This window comes from Myxine glutinosa, chromosome 2 (assembly GCF_964187855.1).
Source record: "Myxine glutinosa chromosome 2, kmMyxGlut1.1, whole genome shotgun sequence".
Lineage (NCBI taxonomy): Eukaryota > Metazoa > Chordata > Myxini > Myxiniformes > Myxinidae > Myxine > Myxine glutinosa.
In genome coordinates, this window is record NC_136262.1 from 186,527,500 (window position 1) to 186,548,799 (window position 21,300).

Here is a 21,300-nt window from a genome sequence, read left to right on the forward strand (position 1 = left end):
TGTAAAGTTTTGACTTTTTCAACATATTTCAACATACAGCTATTTGATCTTCATTTCAACAATATTGATAGATAAAGGTGATATAATATAACAAATATCCTGAAACATTTACATTTTGTAGTCCATTGTATAATTTAAACAAACATAAATGCAAATTTCGCATGTGGAAAAAGTAAGTACACCCCTTCATTTATCACACTTCAAATACCTAAAATTAGAATCAGGTGCACCAGCTCAGGTGCAAATGATGAGAACATCGTTAGAGAGGATCTTGGAGGAACCTGTCTTATTTAAACCTCAGACATTTTGTTTGGTTTGCTCTTTGTTGTTGAAGTGTGCGGCGTCACCATGCCAAGGTCAAAAGAGCTCTCTCAGGCCTTCAGAAAGAAGGTTATAGATGCCTACGAGTCTGGAAAGGGATTTAAAAAGATCTCCAAACAATTTGAAATCAATCATTCAACTGTACGGAAGATCATCTACAAGTGGAGAAGATTCCAAACAACTGCCAACTTGTTCAGGCCAGGCCACCCCAGCAAGTTCAGCCCGAGAGCAGACCGCAAGATGCTGAAAGAAGTCTCTAAGAACCCCAGAATGTCATCACGGGACCTACAGGTAGCTCTTACCACTGTTGATGTCAAAGTGCACGAGTCTACCATTAGAAAGAGGCTGCACAAATTTGATCTACATGGGAGGTGTGCCAGGAGGAAACCTTTGCTGTCCAGAAAGAACATCAGGGCAAGCCTAAAGTTTGTCAATGAACACCTTGGCAAAGACCAGCACTTCTGGAACAATGTGCTCTGGACAGATGAGTCAAAGGTAGAGCTATTTTGCCACAGTACCAGAAGACATGTTTGGCGAAAACCAAAGACAGCATTTGACCACAATAACCTGATACAAACTGTAAAGCATGGTGGTGGAAATATGGTTTTGGGCAGCTTTGCTGCATCAGGGCCTGGGCAGCTCACCATCATGGAATCCACTATGAATTCTTCATTGTACCAGAGGGTACTTGAGGATAATGTGAGGCCATCTGTCGGAAAGAGGAAGCTCAACCGAAGGTGGACCTTGCAACATGACAATGACCCGAAACATACCAGTAAATCCACCAAGGAGTGGCTGAAAAGAAAGAAATGGAGGGTTCTGGAATGGCCAAGTCAAAGCCGGGATCTAAATCCCATCGAGATGTTGTGGGGGGATTTGAAACGAGCTGTGCATGCAAGAAACCCCTCAAACATCGCACAGCTGAAAGAATTCTGCATGGAGGAGTGGGCAAAAATTTCTCCCCGTCGATGTCAGAGACTGGTAGACAGTTATAAGAAACGCCTACTTGAGGTTGTTTCTGCCAAAGGGGGAAATACCACCTATTGGAGCCATCGTGTCCGATTAGAGCCAAACCTACTTTTTCCACATGCAAAATTTGCATTTATGTTTATTTAAATTATACAATGGACTACAAAATGTAAATGTTTCATGATATTTGTTATATTATATCACCTTTATCTATCAATATTGTTGAAATGAAGATCAAATAGCTGTATGTTGAAATATGTTGAAAAAGTCAAAACTTTACATGGGGTGTACTTACTTTTTCACGTGACTGTACATACTGCTGCCGACAAGCTATGGCTTTCTTTATCTAAGTGTGCGGCCGTGAGGTGTGCCAGGGTCATTCAGTGAGGGGATTTGCTTAGCTTGTGGAGCAAGCCCAACAGTTTGTTATCCTTACTTGTGTGTGTGTCGGTGTGTGTCGGTGTGTTTGTCGGTGTCGGTACTCCTACAGTTTTGGACCGACTACATCTATGACCCGAATTGGTGTTTCGGGGTGTTTTTATCTTTGCCGGGAGGGGGGAGGGGGGAGGGGGGGGCGCAAATTCTCCTTGTAAAGGTGTATCGTGTAGCGCTTCTCCTGGTGGCAGAGGGTATTACAACTCCCCACACATTAAAGTACAGTATTCCTGACCCCACATTTTCCAGTGCAGTGAGGTATTTTTAATTACACGTTTGAATAAGGATAACAACATAATCCCATTGGCTGCTCCCTTAGGAAGTGGGTGCTTCTTGTACGGAAAACACATAGAGATAGGTGACAAAGGAATGATTTAAGTAGTTAAAAAAGGGAGGGGAGGAATGGGTGGTAGGACTTACAAGGATGCAAGTGGAGAGGACAGGACATACAGAGGGGTTGGGGAACACAATTATCATCTCTTTTAAGAACTTCGAAGCATTTCCTCCATTTTCACACCAGATACCATACTCTTATACTAAACATGTACTAATGGCATAACGAAGCTACATTGCTCCCATTACCTCCTATCACATTCCTGCAACAGTATTATTTTTGAGAAACAGTTTATGAATAATTACTCCTGCCAGGGAGTAATGCATTCGATCGTGTGTGTGTGCGTATGTGTGCGCATATGTGTGTTCATATGTGTGTTCGTATGTTCGTGTTTGTGAACAGGATATCTGGAAAAGTTGTGAACGGATTTGGATGAAAGTTGGTGGGATGATTGCCCTTGGGATAAGGAAGAATTGATTAGTTTTTGGTGAAGCTCAGGATATTATTCCGGATCCAGGAATTTTTTGGGAATTTTTTTTCTTCTGTTTTACTGCATTAAAGCTTTTAATCTTATTCTTAAATGATGTTTTTCTCCTCTAATTCCGAGATATATCAAAATAAATTCTCTGACAGTTAGGGCCTACTTTCTTTTTCATTTATTGTTATGGGGAGAGGGGATGTTAAACAAAACGTATTATGCCAACTTGACCCACGGCGGGAGTATGCGCTCTACTGAGTGGCGTTCTAGTTATTTTCAGTCATTGCTATGATCCAGAAAAATGTTGCCCATGCTGAACTTTTCTTATCCATGTGTAAAGTTTGTTCAGTTATTTTGTAGTTTATTTTGTCATTTGCATCAATAAGTGCCTTCGTCGACATGCACTGCAATTTACTTTGTTGCTAATGAAGTTACTGATTTTCTTGTATAACTTGATTAATTATTTTAATTGTGTTGTATCTATTGTAATCTGTGAAATTGATGTACTGTACTTTCTTTGAATTGCCTGCACTTGTTGCATATTTCCTTGCACAGTATGTTTAAATGTTTTAATCTATTTTTGAATGTACTGTGTTTAACACCTGTGTGCAGTGTGAAAGTGCACTTTTACTCGGATTTCTTCTCTTAATAATTTTTAATTCTGTAAAATGAGTGATTACTTTTTGATGAACTTATATTTTTGCCAAAGAGCAAGTCCATTAAGGCAGAGTATGAAAGCAATATCAGGTCAATATCAGAGACGAGAAGAACAGACAAAGGGGAGGAGAGGAGAGGATAGGAGCAGACAGAGGGGAGGAGAGGATAGGAGCAGACAGAGGGGGGGGGGGGGGGAGAGGATAGTGGGGAGGAGAGGATGGGAGCAGACAGGGGGGAGGAGAGGATGGGAGCAGACAGGGGGGAGGAGAGGATAGGAGCAGACAGAGGGGAGGAGAGGATAGGAGCAGACAGCGGGGAGGAGAGGATAGGAGCAGACAGGGGGGAGGAGAGGAAAGGAGCAGACAGAGAAGAGGATAGGAGCAGAGAGAGGAGAGGATGGGAGCAGACAGAGGGGAGGAGAGGATGGGAGCAGACAGAGGGGGGGAGAGGATGGGAGCAGACAGAGGGGAGGGGAGGATGGGAGCAGACAGAGGGGAGGAGAGGAGAGGATGGGAGCAGACAGAGGGGAGGAGAGGAGAGGATAGGAGCAGACAGAGGGGAGGGGAGGAGAGGATAGGAGCAGACAGAGGGGAGGAGAGGATAGGAGCAGACAGAGGGGAGGAGAGGATAGGAGCAGACAGAGGGGAGGAGAGGATAGGAGCAGACAGAGGGGAGGAGAGGAGAGGATGGGAGCAGACAGAGGGGAGGAGAGGATAGGAGCAGACAGAGGGGAGGAGAGGATAGGAGCAGACAGAGGTGAGGAGAGGATAGGAGCAGACAGAGGGGAGGAGAGGATAGGAGCAGACAGAGGGGAGGAGAGGAGAGGAGCAGACGGAGAGGATAGGAGCAGACAGAGGAGGAGAGGATAGGAGCAGACAGAGGGGAGGAGAGGATAGGAGCAGACAGGGGGAGGAGAGGATAGCAGACAGAGGGGGAGGAGAGGATAGGAGCAGACAGAGGGGAAGAGAGGATAGGAGCAGACAGAGGGGAAGAGAGGATCAGAGCAGACAGAGGGGAGGAGAGATGCAGACAGAGGGGAGGACAAGAGAGAGGGGGGGGGAGTATGAGAGAGAGAGACGGGGGGGGGGGGGAGTATGAGAGAGAGAGGGGGGGAAGTATGAGAGAGAGAGGGGGTGAGTATGAGAGAGAGAGGGGGGGGGGAGTATGAGAGAGAGAGGGGGTGAGGAGGACAAGAGAGACAGGGAGGGAGGACAAGAGAGACAGGGAGGGAGGACAAGAGAGAGACGGGGAGGGAGGACAAGAGAGAGACGAGGAGGGAGGACAAGAGAGAGACAGGGAGGGAGGACAAGAGAGAGACAGGGAGGGAGGACAAGAGAGAGACAGGGAGGGAGGACAAGAGAGAGACAGGGAGGGAGGACAAGAGAGAAACAGGGAGGGGGGACAAGAGAGAAACAGGGAGGGAGGACAAGAGAGAGACAGGGAGGGAGGACAAGAGAGAGACAGGGAGGGAGGACAAGAGAGAGACAGGGAGGGAAGCCCAGAGAGAGACAGGGAGGGAGGACAAGAGAGACAGGGAGGGAGGACAAGAGAGAGAGGTTGGGAGGACAAGAGAGAGACAGGGAGAGAGGACAAGAGAGAGACAGGGAGGGAGGACAAGAGAGAGACAGGGAGGGAGGACAAGAGAGAGACAGGGAGGGAGGACAAGAGAGAGACAGGGAGGGAGGACAAGAGAGAGACAGGGAGGGAGGACAAGAGAGAGACAGGGAGGGAGGACAAGAGAGAGACAGGGAGGGAGGACAAGAGAGAGACAGGGAGGGAGGACAAGAGAGAGACAGGGAGGGAGGACAAGAGAGAGACAGGGAGGGAGGACAAGAGAGAGACAGGGAGGGAGGACAAGAGAGAGACAGGGAGGGAGGACAAGAGAGAGACAGGGAGGGAGGACAAGAGAGAGACAGGGAGGGAGGACAAGAGAGAGACAGGGAGGGAGGACAAGAGAGAGACAGGGAGGGAGGACAAGAGAGAGACAGGGAGGGAGGACAAGAGAGAGACAGGGAGGGAGGACAAGAGAGAGACAGGGAGGGAGGACAAGAGAGAGACAGGGAGGGAGGACAAGAGAGAGACAGGGAGGGAGGACAAGAGAGAGACAGGGAGGGAGGACAAGAGAGAGACAGGGAGGGAGGACAAGAGAGAGACAGGGAGGGAGGACAAGAGAGAGACAGGGAGGGAGGACAAGAGAGAGACAGGGAGGGAGGTCAAGAGAGAGAGGTTGTGGGGGGAGGACAAGAGAGAGGTGGCGGAAGGACAAGAGAGAGGTGGCGGAGGGAGGACAAGAGAGAGAGGTGGCGGGGGGAGGACAAGAGAGAGAGGTGGCGGGGGGAGGACAAGTGAGAGAGGTGGCGGGGGGAGGACAAGAGAGAGGTGGCGGGGGGAGGACAAGAGAGAGGTGGCGGGGGGAGGACAAGAGAGAGAGGTGGCGGGGGGAGGACAAGAGAGAGAGGTGGCGGGGGGAGGACAAGAGAGAGAGGTGGCGGGGGGAGGACAAGAGAGAGAGGTGGCGGGGGGAGGACAAGAGAGAGAGGTGGCGGGGGGAGGACAAGAGAGAGACAGGGAGGGAGGACAAGAGAGAGGGAGGTGGCGGGGGGGGACAAGAGAGAGTGTGGGGGGGGGGACAAGAGAGAGTGTGGGGGGGGGGGGAGTATGAGAGAGAGAGGGGGTGAGGAGGACAAGAGAGACAGGGAGGGAGGACAAGAGAGACAGGGAGGGAGGACAAGAGAGAAACAGGGAGGGAGGACAAGAGAGAGACAGGGAGGGAGGACAAGAGAGAGACGGGGAGGGAGGACAAGAGAGAGACAGGGAGGGCGGACAAGAGAGAGACAGGGAGGGAGGACAAGAGAGAGACAGGGAGGGAGGACAAGAGAGAGACAGGGAGGGAGGACAAGAGAGAGACAGGGAGGGAGGACAAGAGAGAGACAAGGAGGGAGGACAAGAGAGAGAGACAGACAAAGACAGAGACAGACAAAGACAGAGACAGACAGACAGAGACACAGACACAGATACACAGACAGATACACAGACAGATACACAGACAGAGATACAGACAGAGATACAGACAGAGATACAGACAGAGATACAGACAGATACACAGACAGATACACAGACAGAGATACAGACAGATGCAGACAGACAAAGAGAGACAGACAGACAGACAAAGAGAGACAGAGGATGTGGTGGATGGCCTTTTGGACTGGACAAATATGCCAAATGCATGTTCAAAGCAACAACAACCAACAATGTAAAACTTGACCTCAGGCCACCCCGGTGTGAAAGTGGTTTCATAGACATTGCATGTGACAGTTGGCAAACCAAAAATGAATGTACTGTACACTGTCCTTGTTTAGTTACTCGTCTTCAAAACCTAATCTGCTGCTTTTGTGTCGCTACACTTCATTTACACTCCACTTGCAGATTAGCACCTTCAAAAGCACTTCTTTAATTATACCTGCAGTACCAATATAAATATAAGATTCTCTGTTCTATTTTCTAAGCTTGTTAATTATGATTTAGCAATCTGCTGAAAATTGCATGATGCTCACCTTACATGCCCCAATTTTACTCCGACAGTCATTGTCATCGAGGCCAAAGTCATGCGAAGTTCCTGGAATAAAGTACGTACAGTTTCATTCTCTCCCATAATTGCTTCTCATAAGTTGTCAATGATGTGCATTTTTCCCAAAAAAAATTTTTTTGCCAATAATTCTAGTCGAGTATTTCTAAAGTCCACCATCCCTTGAATAATTGATACTGCTAGGATGAAAAGTATTCACACCCCATGACCGTTTTCACATTTTCCTTGTTGCAGCCTGAATTAAAAATGGATACAACTGAGATATTTTTGTCACTGATTGACACATGATATCCTATTATGGTCCAAGTCCAATACCCAAGAAGCGGGGACTTATGGTTAAACTGCCAAAATCAAGACTTTCTGCTCACCTTCACTCCTTCATTCCTCTTTTCTCCCGCCTCTGGAACAAACTCCCCCACTCTCTTCAATCCCACTCCACCCTCCAGGTCTTTAAAACAGCTGTTCACCACCATCTCTTATCCTCCCCCATCCAAAACCTTGATCTTTTCTACCCCCGCTAATTTCGGTCCCCTTGTGTTTTATACCTCTCCCCCCCCCCCCCCACCCCCTGCCCCCCTTCCCACGCCTCCTCCCCCCAAGCCCTCTCCCTCCCACACTTCTCCCTGCTCTCAAATGTTGTGGTTGTGTGCTTCCCCTTCTCTCCCCATCTTGTCTTCCGCTCCCTCTTTTTGTATATTTTGTTTGTCTGGTTGATTTGTTTGTGAAATAAATGTTAGCTCTTTCACGAGCCTCGATTCAGTATACAAAAAAAAAGAAAAAAAGTGGATTTTTTTTTTTTACTTATTTTTTTTAATGGAAATGTTTACAAATTAAAATGGAGAAGATGAAATGTCGAGTCAATAAGTATTCAACCCCTTTGCTATGACACTCCCTTGAGCTCAGGTGCATCCAATTTCTATTGATCATCTTAGAGATGTCTCTCCAACTTGATTGGAGTCCACCTGTGGCCAATTCAATTGATTGGACATTATTTAGAAAGAAACACACCTTTCTATGCAAGGTCCCACAGTTGATTGTGCATGGCATAGCAAAATCTCTATCATGGAGTCCAAGGAACTGGCCATAGAACTTTGAGATAGAAGTGTGAGGAGGCACAGATTTGTGGAAGGGTATAAAGCAATTTCTGGAGTGTTGGAAGTTCCCAAGAGCACAGTGAGCTCCATCATTAGGAAATTGAAGGTATATGGAACTACCCATTCCCTTCCTAGAGTTGGCCGTCCGACCAAACTGAGCAACCGGGTAAGAAGGTCCTTAGTCAGGGAGGTGACCAAAAACCCAATGACCACTCTGACAGAACTACAGAGTTCCTTTGCTGAGATGGCAGAACCTGCCGGAAGGAGAACAGTCTCTCAGCCCTTCACAAACCTAAGCTTATGAGAGAGTGGCTAGACGCAAGCCACTCCTGAGAAAAAGGCACATGACAGCACGCCTGGAGTTTGAAAAAAGGCACGTGAAAGACTGAATGAGGCAAAATATTCTGTGGTCTGATGATACAAAAATTGGAACTGTTTGGCCTGAATGCAAAGCGCTACCGTGAAGCATGGTGGTGGCAGCAGCATCATGCTATGGGGATGCCTTTCAGCAGCGGGGACTAGAAGAACTGTAAGGATAGAGGGAACAATGAATGGAGCCAAATACAGACAAATCTTTGAGGAGAACCTGATTCAGAGTGCAAAAGACCTTAGACTGAGGCGAAGATTTGCATTCTAACAGGACAGTGAACCCTACCTCACACCATCAGAGACTCCTCCTCACTCGCCACATTCAAAACATCACTCAAGACCCACCTGTTCAACACTGCATTCAACATTTAACCCACAGCATTTAACCCCTGACTATCTCTTCTCCTTCTCCTTCCTTTTGCTTTGATTAATTATTTACCTATTGATTTTTGTCTTTTTGCACTTGTTTTTTGTACTCTGTCAAAGCGCCTTTGGGCTTCTTGAAAAGTGCTATATAAAATAAATGTATTATTATTATTAAGCATACAGCCAAAGCAACACTGGAATGGCTTCAGAATGCGAGTGGCCTGCCAAAGCCCAGACTTGAATCCCATTCAGGATCTGTGGAAAAACCTGAAGATTGCTGTTCACTGATGCTCCCAGTCTAACTTGAAAAAGCTTGAACAAATCTGTATGGAAGAATGGGGCAAACTCCTTAAATCCAGATGTGCAAAGCTGATGCAGACATACCCAAGAAGATTCAAAGCTGTAATCGCTGCCAAAGGCGATACTACAAAGTATTGACTCAAGGTTCAATACTTATGCAAATTAGATATTTCTGCGTTTCATTTTTAATTTTTTTTTCCCTCTTTGACATCATGGGGTTATTATGTGTATATCAGTGACAAAAAAAATCTCAATTTCATCCATTTTAAATTCAGGCTGTAACCTCCATATATTGCTTTTGACACTGCTACCATGCATGACATACTGTGCAGTTTTTTTCTGCACTGATCTTTGCTGTACTCTGTTTTTGGTGTTCATTTTTCGCTCTACAGCATATCCCCTTCACCAGAGCAGGAAACACTAGGGAAGAGTGTCCCTCGCATCTCAATGGCACTTAATCAAGGTGGCTCGCTGCCTGACCTCTCAAACCTTCCCTTTTCCTCACCACTTACAATCCCTCTGGATCCGGAGGAGTCATCCTTTCCAAATATCAGTGGGGGGCGCAGTACAGGAAACCTCACGGCCAACCTCATGCACCTTGACATTAGCACCCCACCTCAGAGTAAGTGGATCTGCATAGGCAACGTCATTGTGCTCGTATGCTTTTGGAGATATGAGATTCTTCAACATTTGCACAGATTTGTGTGTTAAACATTATTTCGTATGCTCAGCAATGTTTTTCCATTTCGTGAATGTTTTCCAATCCCAGAGAAAATCGTGATTTTAGACAAATTGCATGGCGGGATGATCGTTGTGTTGGCCGCCTATGAGTATCATGGGAACGAGTCCACCACACGCACGATTTGTCCAAGCCTGACTTTCTATAGTTTATAACAGAGAAGGCTGTGCCGCTGAACAGATGTTAACACTGACAAAATGAGGCTGTTCCCTCTGAAGTTTTTATTAAGAAAAAAACATAAAATATTTGTCTGTATGTCAGTCCACGGCCGTGTTTCCCTACCTCCATTTATCCCATAAGGTCTTAAGCTTGCACAATATGGTTTTGTCAAATCCGCTGTTTTCCAGGAACATATCGTGTGTGTGTGTGTGTGTGTGTGTGTGTGTGTGTGTGTGTGTGTGTGTGTGTGTGTATGTGTGTGTGTGTGTGTGTGTGTGCGCGCTTCTGCGCACGCGCGCACATATGTATATGTATGTATTTGCAAACTATATACAACAATGCAGTTAGATGATATTTGTAAAATTTTGCATCAATAGGGTGAGCGGTTTCAGGGATATGATTATTTAATATTTTCCTTCAATCCAATATGGCTGCCAAACCATGTGACCTATGATGTCATAAATTTAATATTTCAATACAAATGGGTCATAGATAATGTGCATGCAATTTCAGATTTTTAACATGAATATGATTAAAACATTTATGGCTGGTATACCACTTCACCAATTATGTCATCATTATCATGCTTTTCTTCCCCATTGGGAGTACTTGACAATGTGCTAAATTTAAAAATTTTCCATTCAGTGGTTTCCGAGAAATAATATTTTTATTATTTGCGTTTAATCTAAGATGGCTGCCATATCACGTGACCTATGACATCACAATTACCATAAAAACATGCTGCATGGGTGTTACTCGTATCCTGAAAGTTTCGTCTCAATCGGACATGTGGTTGCTGAGAAAAACGAGGCTTAGCCCATACGGCAGATGGACGGACAACCCGAAAACATAATTCCTCTGGCCACCTTCGGAAGCGGAGGCATTAAAAAAAAAAAATTGTTGATATTTGTGGCCTAATCAAAGAAAGGTAACTTCATCATATATATAGTTTTTAATTCATAATCTATATATAATGGAGCAAGTGTATCTATGTCCAGCCACTAACGGCAACTTTTATTATGTAATAAATAAACAGTGATTATCCCTGCTGTTTTATATTTCTGCTAGAGCATCAATAAATTACATACATGTTTGTAGTACCCAGGGTTTGATCATGGGCACCAAAAAATTCCCCCCACCCCTCCTTGTGAAAGGGAGGGGTGGGAGGACTACTTTCATGTTTTGCCTGTACACGTGCCACAGCACAAGCGGTTTATTGACCACTTCTGCAGACTGGGGGGGATTACTAGCTACGGTATAAATATATATTTCCCCAGCTCCCCAATTATCCCCTCCCTCACCTCCCAGGCTGCTCCTAAAAGGAGCTGAAGTTTCTAGGTTTTGTAATTGAGGGAAGTAAAATTAAAGGTTGTTTGGTGATAGAACTACACCTTTTTAAGCATCATTAAGCATGACCACTTTGTGTGTCCTAGGCAGCAGTTCCTCACCCCAGCTCACCCCACGTCGGCGCCACAAACCAGTTAGCCCATTGACTCTCCAGCCCTTACCACTTGACATAGATGCAAGGAGGACACATCAAAAGCGGCAACTTTCACCCACACGTTCTCCGGCCCTCTCCCCACTCTCCGAGGTATGATACAACCTGTTTGTTTTTCCACAGAAAAAAACACATGCATCATGCAATTCTGTCTTTAAAAAATGTCCCCAAGATCAATTTATTCTTCCCTTATTTCTCATAACTATTGCACTGCTGGCTTTTTTATTGTATTTTTTTTTTTTCTGTGTTGCTGGTTGTCATAATTCCTGTCATACATACATATATTAAGCATTTATCAGTTTCCTTGTGACCATTGGCTATTACCAAGACTACCTTCATCCCTTTTGTACTGATGTATTGGTAACTTGCATTCCTAACACATTTACAAACATAAGGGCACTCAGTAGAGCTGTTGAAATATCTGTAGAGCTATCCTGTTCACAGATAAACAAAAAGCATGTTGACAAACAAACAAACAGGGGTGAAAACATAACCTCCATCTACCTTTGGTGGCAGAGGTATCTAGAACAGTACTCGGTAGAGTGCATACCTCCACCAGGGTGAACATATTACGTTTTGTATCCCACTGGTGGGATCTTGATCCAGACCTGAACCAAAAATGGAATTGACTTGTTCTTGTCACCTAACCAACTCATACACCTAGTTTGGTCAAACTTTTATGTTCACCTCAAAATCTGAATCAAACTTTTGGTCAACTCATACAAGTCCACAACTTTTTGAAATATTGTGCTACATCTCGTTTTCGGCCCCATCTCTCAATGGTGAGGAATCACTTTGATATTCAAAAAAATCTCAGATTCGGATCTTCACTAAAATCTAAGCATTTTGTTCTTGTCACACACTCAACCTGTCCACCAAGTTTCGTCCGAATCCATCCATAACTTTGAGATATCCTGTTCACAGACAGACAGGGGTGAAAACATAACCTCTCCTCACCTTTGGCGGCGGTGGTAACAAATGAAGTAGCATTTTAAAAATTGAGGTTATGCAAGTTTCTCCCAATCAAGTAGTTGCATTAATCAGGTGTCTACAATTTTTTGGGGTTATGCAAAAGTGTTGGTGTGAAAAGAAAACAAGATTTTTCACTGTAAAAGTATTTTGGTACACATTGCCTCATTCGGTAATATCAGAGCAGAGAGTGGGATGAGGATGGGTAAAAAAAAATTATATCATGAAAAATTCATAAATAAGTTCATGGGATTTAAAGAGAGAGTTTTTGTTGATGGTGATTTAAAGAAAAAGTTTTGAAATACAAATTGATCAATTGTAGGATTGTTGGAATAGCGTAAATGATCGGCCTTTTGGTGTTGTGCTGTGATGATTATGCTGTTGGATTTTCACGATTATCGACTCGCTCATTTCAGCAGTAGCCTTATAGTTGAGCAATTTGGCTTTTCATTTCCCACATTTTATCTGTCGTTTGACTTGGTGACGTGTATTCCTGCATCTAACATTTTCCCATGAAGTTGTGCTTCACCCTCTCCCAGTGGTTATTTCTGAAAACAAGGTAAGTAACTGGGAAAAAGGCACCATGTTGGTGCAAAATGGACAGCCTGCCAGAGTACGAGTATCTCTGATGTGGTTAAAAGACTCCAAATTTAGAGTGAACTGCAACTTTGATCGAGATATAGCTTTTTGGCCAGATTTTATGCTTTTAGTACTACCCTCTTCCTCCAGGAATGGAATATGATGTCAGTGAATTGCATTCTATGTCATATCTGCAGGTACAAATTGGAAGCACTCATGCTGAGGAGAGGAAAGCAGAAGTTTACACATGTTTTTATCGACAAATACGAGTACATATGTACATACAGAGAGTTGGCATCTTTTGTTATGAAGCATGATAATTTTCACTGGCAGTGAGCATTATCACAGGACGTAGTTTTAGTAAAAAAAAGAAGAAAAAAAAGGGTTTGAACAAAGAAAGCTACACAAATATAGATATACGCCCAAACTTGGAGGATATTATTCAAAATTGGGGTTGTCGTTTCCCTACGCTCGAAACTCCCTCCCTCCGACAGGGATCGATGGTTAAGCCACTTGCAGTATTCCAAGTGTACAGGCGAAAATTGCAAATCGTCTCCCCACCCTTACTCTGGGTGGGGAGGGGTTAATTTTGTGCCCATGACTTAACCCTGAATATCTTAAACACAACATTCAAAATTTGAGGGAAATTGGCCAAACTGTCTGATTCTTTCTACAAGGCTCAGATATACAGTGTATATATGTATATGTAAAGAAACTGCATGTGTATGAAGTCTTCAAACCAATTGGCTGGACAGCTGGCTGGACTCCACCCACTATAATTCTAAGCAGGAAAACCATATGCCCGCCATGTTGGTGCTTCACCCTGACAATGTTGGTGCCAATACTCAGGTGTTAGCCGACAGGCCAATGCAATTGCAATCTCTACAAACTACGAGTATATAACACCATGTGCACATTGCACATAAGCAGTAGACAATTTGTTTTGCTTCATGTACGCAAGCCAGGTTATATTTGTTTTCAGGAATGATAAAGGAAACGGTCTGCCCAATACACCGCCCAAATAAAGGGAGGACCAATCTGTACAGCTGATGAATGTTTTCGCCCGAGTTGGCTGAATAGTGTGAAAATACAAAGGGTCTCCGTCAACGAGCAATTACTGCAGGCAACAATTGCAGGATCAAACAAAGCGGTGCAAATTTCTGGCAATGCAATACAGCCATTGACAAGTCCTTCCCATTTGTTTGGCAACGACGTCAGTTTCCAGTGCAGTGAACATTTGGCATGACAATGAATAAGTCTCAAGATCAAACTTTGCAAAGAGTTGAGTGTATCTGCATGATCCAGTTTTCACACTTTGCCATCCGAAAAATACAGTATTCGGTTCGTAGCAGCATATTTTTTCAACAAAACCAAACTGTATACAAGAGTGATCTGAATTATTTTCTGAAATTTTTTTTTCTTTTGCAAGCAACACTAAAACAAGCAGAATAGTATATATGTATGTATGTATATATATATATATATATATATATATATATATATATATATATATATATATATATATATATATATATATATATATATATATATATATATTACACTACTGGTAAAAAGTTTTAGAACACCTCAATTTTTCCAGTTTTTATTGAAATTTACGCAGTTTAATGTCCAGTGAATAACCTGAAATGGTACAAAGGCAAGCAGTAAACTGGAGGTTAAATAAAAAGTTTAGGTTCGCAAAAACGGGAAAATAACGTGAAATTGCACAGTTATAGTGTAAAAAAAAAAAGGGCCTTCTTCAGGGAACAAGTAATGGGTTAACAACTTATAGCTGTTCTACAGCAATGTAAGTAAATTAAGCCTTGAAAGTTGATGCAAACAATTCCTACAGGTGTCCCAACCCCTGCTGATTACTTAATTACAAACCCCGTCTGTATAAAAGCAGTATTGGAACAGACTGTTATTACACACTCTGAAGCATTATTTCGACAATATTGCACTGCAGGAAGTAGTATATTGGAAACTGGAGGAAACTGACAGGCAGAGGTCTGGCAGACTCAAAGCCACAACAGAATCAGAAGACAAGTTTCTGAGAGTCAACAGCTTGCATGATAGGTGGCTCACAGGACAACAGCTTCAAGCACAGCTTAACACTGATCGAAGTAAGCCAGTCTCAGTTTCAACTGTGAAGAGAAGACTTCGAGCTGCAGGTTTGTCAGGTCGACTGGCAGTAAGAAGGCCATTGCTAAGATGGCAAAATAAGAAAAAGAAGCTTGCCTGGGCCATGAAGCACCACCGGTGGACTACTGAAGACTGGAAGAAGGTCTTATGGACCGATGAATCAAAATTTTAAATCTTTGTTTCATCACGCAGGGTTTTTGTACGCCATCGAATAGGCGAAAGGATGGTTCCTCAGTGTGTGACACCAACTGTCAAACATGGAGGAGGAAGCGTGATGGTCTGGGACTCTAATTGCTGGATCCAGAGTCGGCGACTTGCACAGAGTGACTGGCACCCTGAACAAAAAGGGCTACCACAGCATTTTGCAGCGCCATGCAATACCCTCTGGTATACGCCTAATTGGTCAGGGGTTCATCCTGCAGCAAGACAATGACCCTAAACACACCTTCAGGCTATGTCAAAACTACCTTTGAGGAAAAGAACAAGACGGTAGGCTTCAAATCATGGAATGGCCAGCACAGTCTCCAGACTTAAACCCCATCGAGCTGGTTTGGGATGAACTGGACAGAAGGGTGAAAGCAAAGCAACCTACAAGTGCAACACATTTGTGGGAACTTCTGCAACAGTGTTGGGAAGAACTTCCCGAACAATATTTGATTTCCATTGTAGAAAGAATGCCACGAGTGTGTTCGGTTTATATCTGCAAAAGGTGGCTACTTTGCTGAGTCAAAAGTTTTAATTAAATTTTGTTAAACAAAATGATTCTATGATTTCTTTTTTATCTCCAATTGTTTATTTGTTCTATGCTTAATTTCAAAGTACATTGAGACATTAAACTGCGTAAATTTCAATAAAAACTGGAAAAATGTAAGTGTTATAAAACTTTTGACCGGTTGCGTGCGTGTGCGTGTGTGTGTGTGTGTGTGTGTGTGTGTGTGTGTGTGTGTGTGTGTGTGTGTGTGTGTGTGTGTGTGTGTGTGTGTGTGTGTGTGTGTGTGTGTGTATAGAAAGAGAATTGCTGATTTTAGTGTGATGTTTGTGTCTGTGTGTTCTTCAGGCTGTTGCAAATGATTCTATTAATCTTCCATTTGATGAATCATTGGCTGCATTCCATGCTTTCTACCAGCCACATATGCAGCAGCAGCAACAAGCCACACAGCCTCTGCAGCAATTGCAGTTACTGGAACAGAGTTTACAACATTCAGTTGCAACACAGAGTCCGACACACATGCAACAGCAACCTTCCATACAATTACAGCGAGAAATCCATCATCAACCAAAGCAGCAGCAACAACAGCACCAGTCACTGCAGCAACAGCAACAGCAGCAGCAGGCACTGCAGCAACAACAGCAGCAGCAGGCCTTGCAGCAACACCAGCAGCAGCAGGCACTGCAGCAGCAGCAAGCACTGCAGCAGCAGCAGCAGCAGCAGCACCACCAGGCAGTACAGCAACAGCAGCACCACCAGGCAGTACAGCAGCAGCAGCACCACCAACAGGCAGTACAGCAGCAGCAGCACCAACATCAAGCAGTACAACATCAAGCAATGCAATCAAGGCCTGGAATACAGCAGCCACAGCATATAAGGCCCCAGCATATGCAGCATGAACTACAGCAGCATGAACTACAGCAGCAACAACAGACCATGCAACAACAAAAACAGCAAGTGTTTCAAGGGCAACGGCAACCATCACAGCAGCAACAGCAACAACCACATCAAAAGGGGAGCATGCATGGAATGCATCCTCAACAGATAATGCACTCTCCACTTCGGCCTGGTCCTTCTTCGGCCCAACACAAAGGGCAGTTAATGCATCGGGCGCCCCACGGATTGCCATCAATGGATATGCCTTCAACCAGTGTAAGTATTTGTGAGCAACATGATAATATTGGAAAAAATAAAGCACTTATAATCGTGTAACTGTACACAGCAAGAAGCATTATTTGTCCAGTGTTTCCAGGAAGCATTATGTGAAGAAAATTGACTAAAAGCGGCATTATTAATGACTTTAAAAATTATTTTAATGGAATCTGATCCAATTTCTCCGAGGAGAAACTTTTTGAAAAAAAAAAAGACTAAATAGAGATACATTCAAAGTACACCACCCCTCATGCCAAATAAATAACGTCTGTCCTCCAGCGCCTTAGGTGCCCAGCAATGCCGCTGTGCAGCACATGGAGACAGAATTGGGAGGGAGTGGTGTACAATAATTAATTGATTGATTAATTGTTTAATTAAAGTAAATAAATATTAATCGTAAAATAATTAATTTATTATTCAATTGGCTAGTAGCATACCTAAACCACCACTGTTTCATCCGAATCTATCTTTTTGAAAATTAATTAATTAATCGAAAAATGTAATGATTCATCCATTAATTACTTAATAAATCAAAAAATACCCTTTACAGCCAAATCATTTGATCATTGTTGTGTCCAAGTATCAGCTGCCTTGCTCAAAAGGTGCCTGATATATTGCCCAGATGAGAAAGAAAATAAATAAGTACTTAATAAATCGATAGTAATTGAGTAAGTAATTAAGCAATTGATTAATCAAAAAACAAAAAAATACTGTTTCTGCCAAAGTACGTGCTCACTGTTGTGCTCAAATTTTTAGCTTCCTAGCTCAAAGGATGGCTGAGATATCGCAAGGAAGAAAAAAAAGGAACAAACAAACAAACAAACAAACAAGAAAAGAAACAAACGGGGTGAAAACTGAGTATTCCGTTTCAGCGCGTGCCATCGCTCCTCCCCACACCCCCCCCCTCTCGGCACTGACTGTGACCGCGCTGACCTGACAAATCCTGGCAGCAGGGAAGAATGGGGAAGATTTGGCCCCCGACCTGCGTTGGGGGAAGGGGGGGGGGGTACAACCACCACAAAGAGGCATTCCCGATAGTTGTACATGTATTTGTTGTTGTCGTGGTTCTCGTTGTTTTTTGTTGGTGTGTACTATTATTTAAAAAATTATATTGCTTCAAGAAGTGTTACTATGTATAATTTTGTTTCTCCTTCCGAGTCCATCATGCTTTATTCTTAAGGGTTTCTGCTTGCTATCGCACCGTTGGAACCACTACATTAAAGGTCCGAGTCCTGCTTCTTGCTCTTCTCTTGCTCTTTCGTCAATAGGTCATCTCATCTCGATTCTCGAAGAGATGAACTTTTAAAATGGGGCATGATGTCTGGATGTCTGTCAGTCTAGCCGTCTGTCCGTCCGTTAACGTTTTGTTATTTTTACTACTCCATTATCACCCAGCTGATTGTTCTGAAACTTGACACATTAATACAAGACAGTAGCCCACAATCGAGGTCGAGAAGTATGCATGCAAAGTTTGGGTCCGCTAGGTTTCATGGTTTTGGAGTTATGGAGAGGAGACGAACACACACACGCACACACTGCCTATTATTATAGATTATGAAACTTTTTAACCCTCATTGACATCATGCACTGCTTACTCGAGTAAAACTGTAATGCATACATTCCTGGTGAAGACTTTAATATTCATTGAACTTTTTAATCCTATGAAGATATTCATCACCTATCATTACACTCACTGTGGATACTTCTCGGTAACCATATTTTTATTTTCCCGAGCATGGTTAACTGTTAACTTGCATGGTTCCCGAAATTTGCATGGTTGACTGTTAACATCGACAACATTAACAGCAATAACCTTGAGCTTAGGAAGTGACGCAGCATAATCACATGTTTACCATTGTTTTCCTTCTCAGCCACCTGCGACGATAGTTGGCTGGTTGTTGGCAATCCATAACATGCTAAAATAGTGTTGCAGTAATGTGATAAGGGATAAAAGGAGTGATATAGATCAGTTATATCATTAGTACCTTATTATTATTATTATTAGTATCATTGGTTCCCTCCCCCCCCCCCCCCCCCCCTCCCTGTTACGGATTCGTCACTTCCGTTGTGGTGGTTTTCATCCACTGTAAACATTTTGGATTCCATGTACTATTATTGTTTTCAAAAGGTTTATTGTTCATGAACTGTTTTCAAAAGGTGAAAAAGCTAGTGTTAAAAAGAAACAGGAAACCGGATCGGGAACCGGACGACGAAGAGGAAGAGGAGAAAGAAAGAGGGCGGAGCGAGTGAGTCGGACAAGAAAGCCGAGTTGCACCGAGTTCGGAATCGACGTTGTCGAACGGGAGTCGCTAGCGAACTTTCGGGATTCCCGGGAAAAGGATTCCTGCGACAGAGTTGTCATCGCTGTGACCGATCAACCTGCGTGTCAGGATTTTGGCGGTGGATTCCGAGGAGAATTATCGCTGGGCCGTTACGTCTCTAGAACGGGTCGTCGGCCATTTTGACTCGCGCGTCGAGCAAGGTTTCTTTGCTTCGTCAGCCGTTTTCACCGCTTTCAGACGTATCTGGGGTGTGTGTGTGCACCGTGGCTTTTGAAGATTACTTTGCGGTACGCCGACTATGAGCCATGAAAGTCCATACCCGAGGGTGTGATTTCCCAGTCGCCTTGAGGGCGCCTTTGTGCAGCTTTGGGCAGTGTGACTGAACTTGCCATCCGCACAGGATTCTGGTCTCGATTGGACATCGTTCTGGCGATCGCTGGAGCGAATCAACTTTGGGCTTGAAGCCGGGAATAAGAGACATTGGGGATGTTCTGGTTTCACTCACTTGGAGCACAGTGAGTTATATATTACAAAACTGATGCTACCATCATAGGACATATTGATTGTACTTTTGAATACCATTGTTGTTGTACTGTTATTCTTGTCATCTTAATACAATATTTGTTTGTGAGTAACAATTGGGGTGGCTTCTCCATTGATCTTTGACATACAGAATAACACTTTTTTCTGCCGTGACTCCTCTCGGGGCTCGGAGCTACACCGTGACCAGGGGGTCGGGGAGGAGCACGTAGCACCCCCTTCCCACGCCCCCCCCCCCCCCAAGCCCTCTTCCTCCCATAGATCTCCCGATGTCCCTGCTCTCAAATGTTGTGTTTGTGCTTCCCCTTCTCTCCCCATCTTGTCTACCGCTCCCCTTATTATATACTTTGTATGCCTGTTAGATTTTTTTTTGTGATAAATATTCGCTCTTTCACGAGCCTCGATCCTGTATACAAAAAATAAGTACCTGTTTAGCATGAGAAGTACGGTGGAAACGAGAGGGAACTTGTTGAGGAGTGTATCAGGAGTGATAATCGCGATGCAACTCCCCCGACATATGTGTCAAAGCCCCACTCACCTCCCCCCTTTCTTTCTTGACCCTCTGATTATCCCTCTGTAATCTGTCCAACATGTCTTCCTGTCTTCCATAATCGAACTGACGGCCCAGGCCTGCAAGAAAGCATGCCCGGCTTCACAGCATGACTTTCCTGACCCCTCACGACCGAGCATTGTGTGAAAAGACCACCGGGGTTACACCAGCATCGCTGGGCGTGTGGTGGTATGGTTTGGTCCGTGTGCAAGGCTAATGAATGGGCGGTCGTGGATGTGAAGGGGCATGGTACTGCCAACAAAAGGGGAGAGTTGTTGCCTTTGACTTTGGATGTCCATTTTGAGGAGTGGGGTTCTCGTGATCAATGTGTCCTTGAGGTGCCGAGGTTCGTGCCAGCGACTAATTTCGCCAGGACCGACTCAAACAGTGTGAGAGTGTGAGGTTTATCTTGTTTCCTGTTCCATCCCCACTTCCCCTTTTCACTTTTGAGTTGCCTATGCAGTAGATAGCATAGCCTGGTGTTGGCTTAGCGGTTAGGGTGCGGCTTGGAATCCGAGGATCCTAGGTTTGAATCCCGTTCGATCGCTGAATTAACACCATGGGGGTTGACTCAGCCTGTCATCCTTCCGATGTCGGCAAATTGAATACCAGCTCACTGGTAATTCCCTGTGTGTCGCAAGAGGTGACCAACAGGGTTGGTGGCAGGAAGGGCATCCGGCCATAAAACATTGCTTCAAAAAGGGGACCACGGTGCCCGAAAAAGGCCAACCCCTGCTCTGTGGAGAAAAATGGCCTCTAATGTTTTGTTTTTTTAAAATCAAAGTTTCATCAGCAACAAAGGACGAGTATAAAATGATGCAACTTACCTGAAAGTTGAGTTGCACTTTTTCCATTTCAAATCCCATAAACTTGGCCTTCACTTCAAAATCTCCAGGATTTTGTCTCCAAAATCTCCAAATCTGCAGGGAAAAATGGCCTCTAAAGGTTGTCCATCTGAGATCCTGTCAGATGTTTCACATACCCCAATATAGCAGTTCATATCGACTTGTCTGCTGCATTGGACCTTCAATGCGTGTGTCGCATTGTTGATTGTCCTTTAAAATGATTGAAG

At 44.2% G+C, this 21,300-nt stretch overlaps 1 protein-coding gene across 2 annotated transcripts in view; it reads left to right on the top strand.

The window, feature by feature from the left end:
• Positions 1 to 21,300, top strand: part of LOC137422192 (uncharacterized) — a 113,893-nt gene that overhangs the window by 85,015 nt on the left and 7,578 nt on the right. For both annotated transcript variants that reach the window (XM_078772079.1, XM_078772080.1), the window contains exons 7-10: positions 6,777 to 6,820; positions 9,302 to 9,531; positions 11,241 to 11,398; positions 16,053 to 16,856. In XM_078772079.1, the coding sequence (XP_078628205.1) occupies positions 6,777 to 6,820; positions 9,302 to 9,531; positions 11,241 to 11,398; positions 16,053 to 16,856 (1,236 nt within the window). The remainder of the gene's footprint in view (positions 1 to 6,776; positions 6,821 to 9,301; positions 9,532 to 11,240; positions 11,399 to 16,052; positions 16,857 to 21,300) is intronic.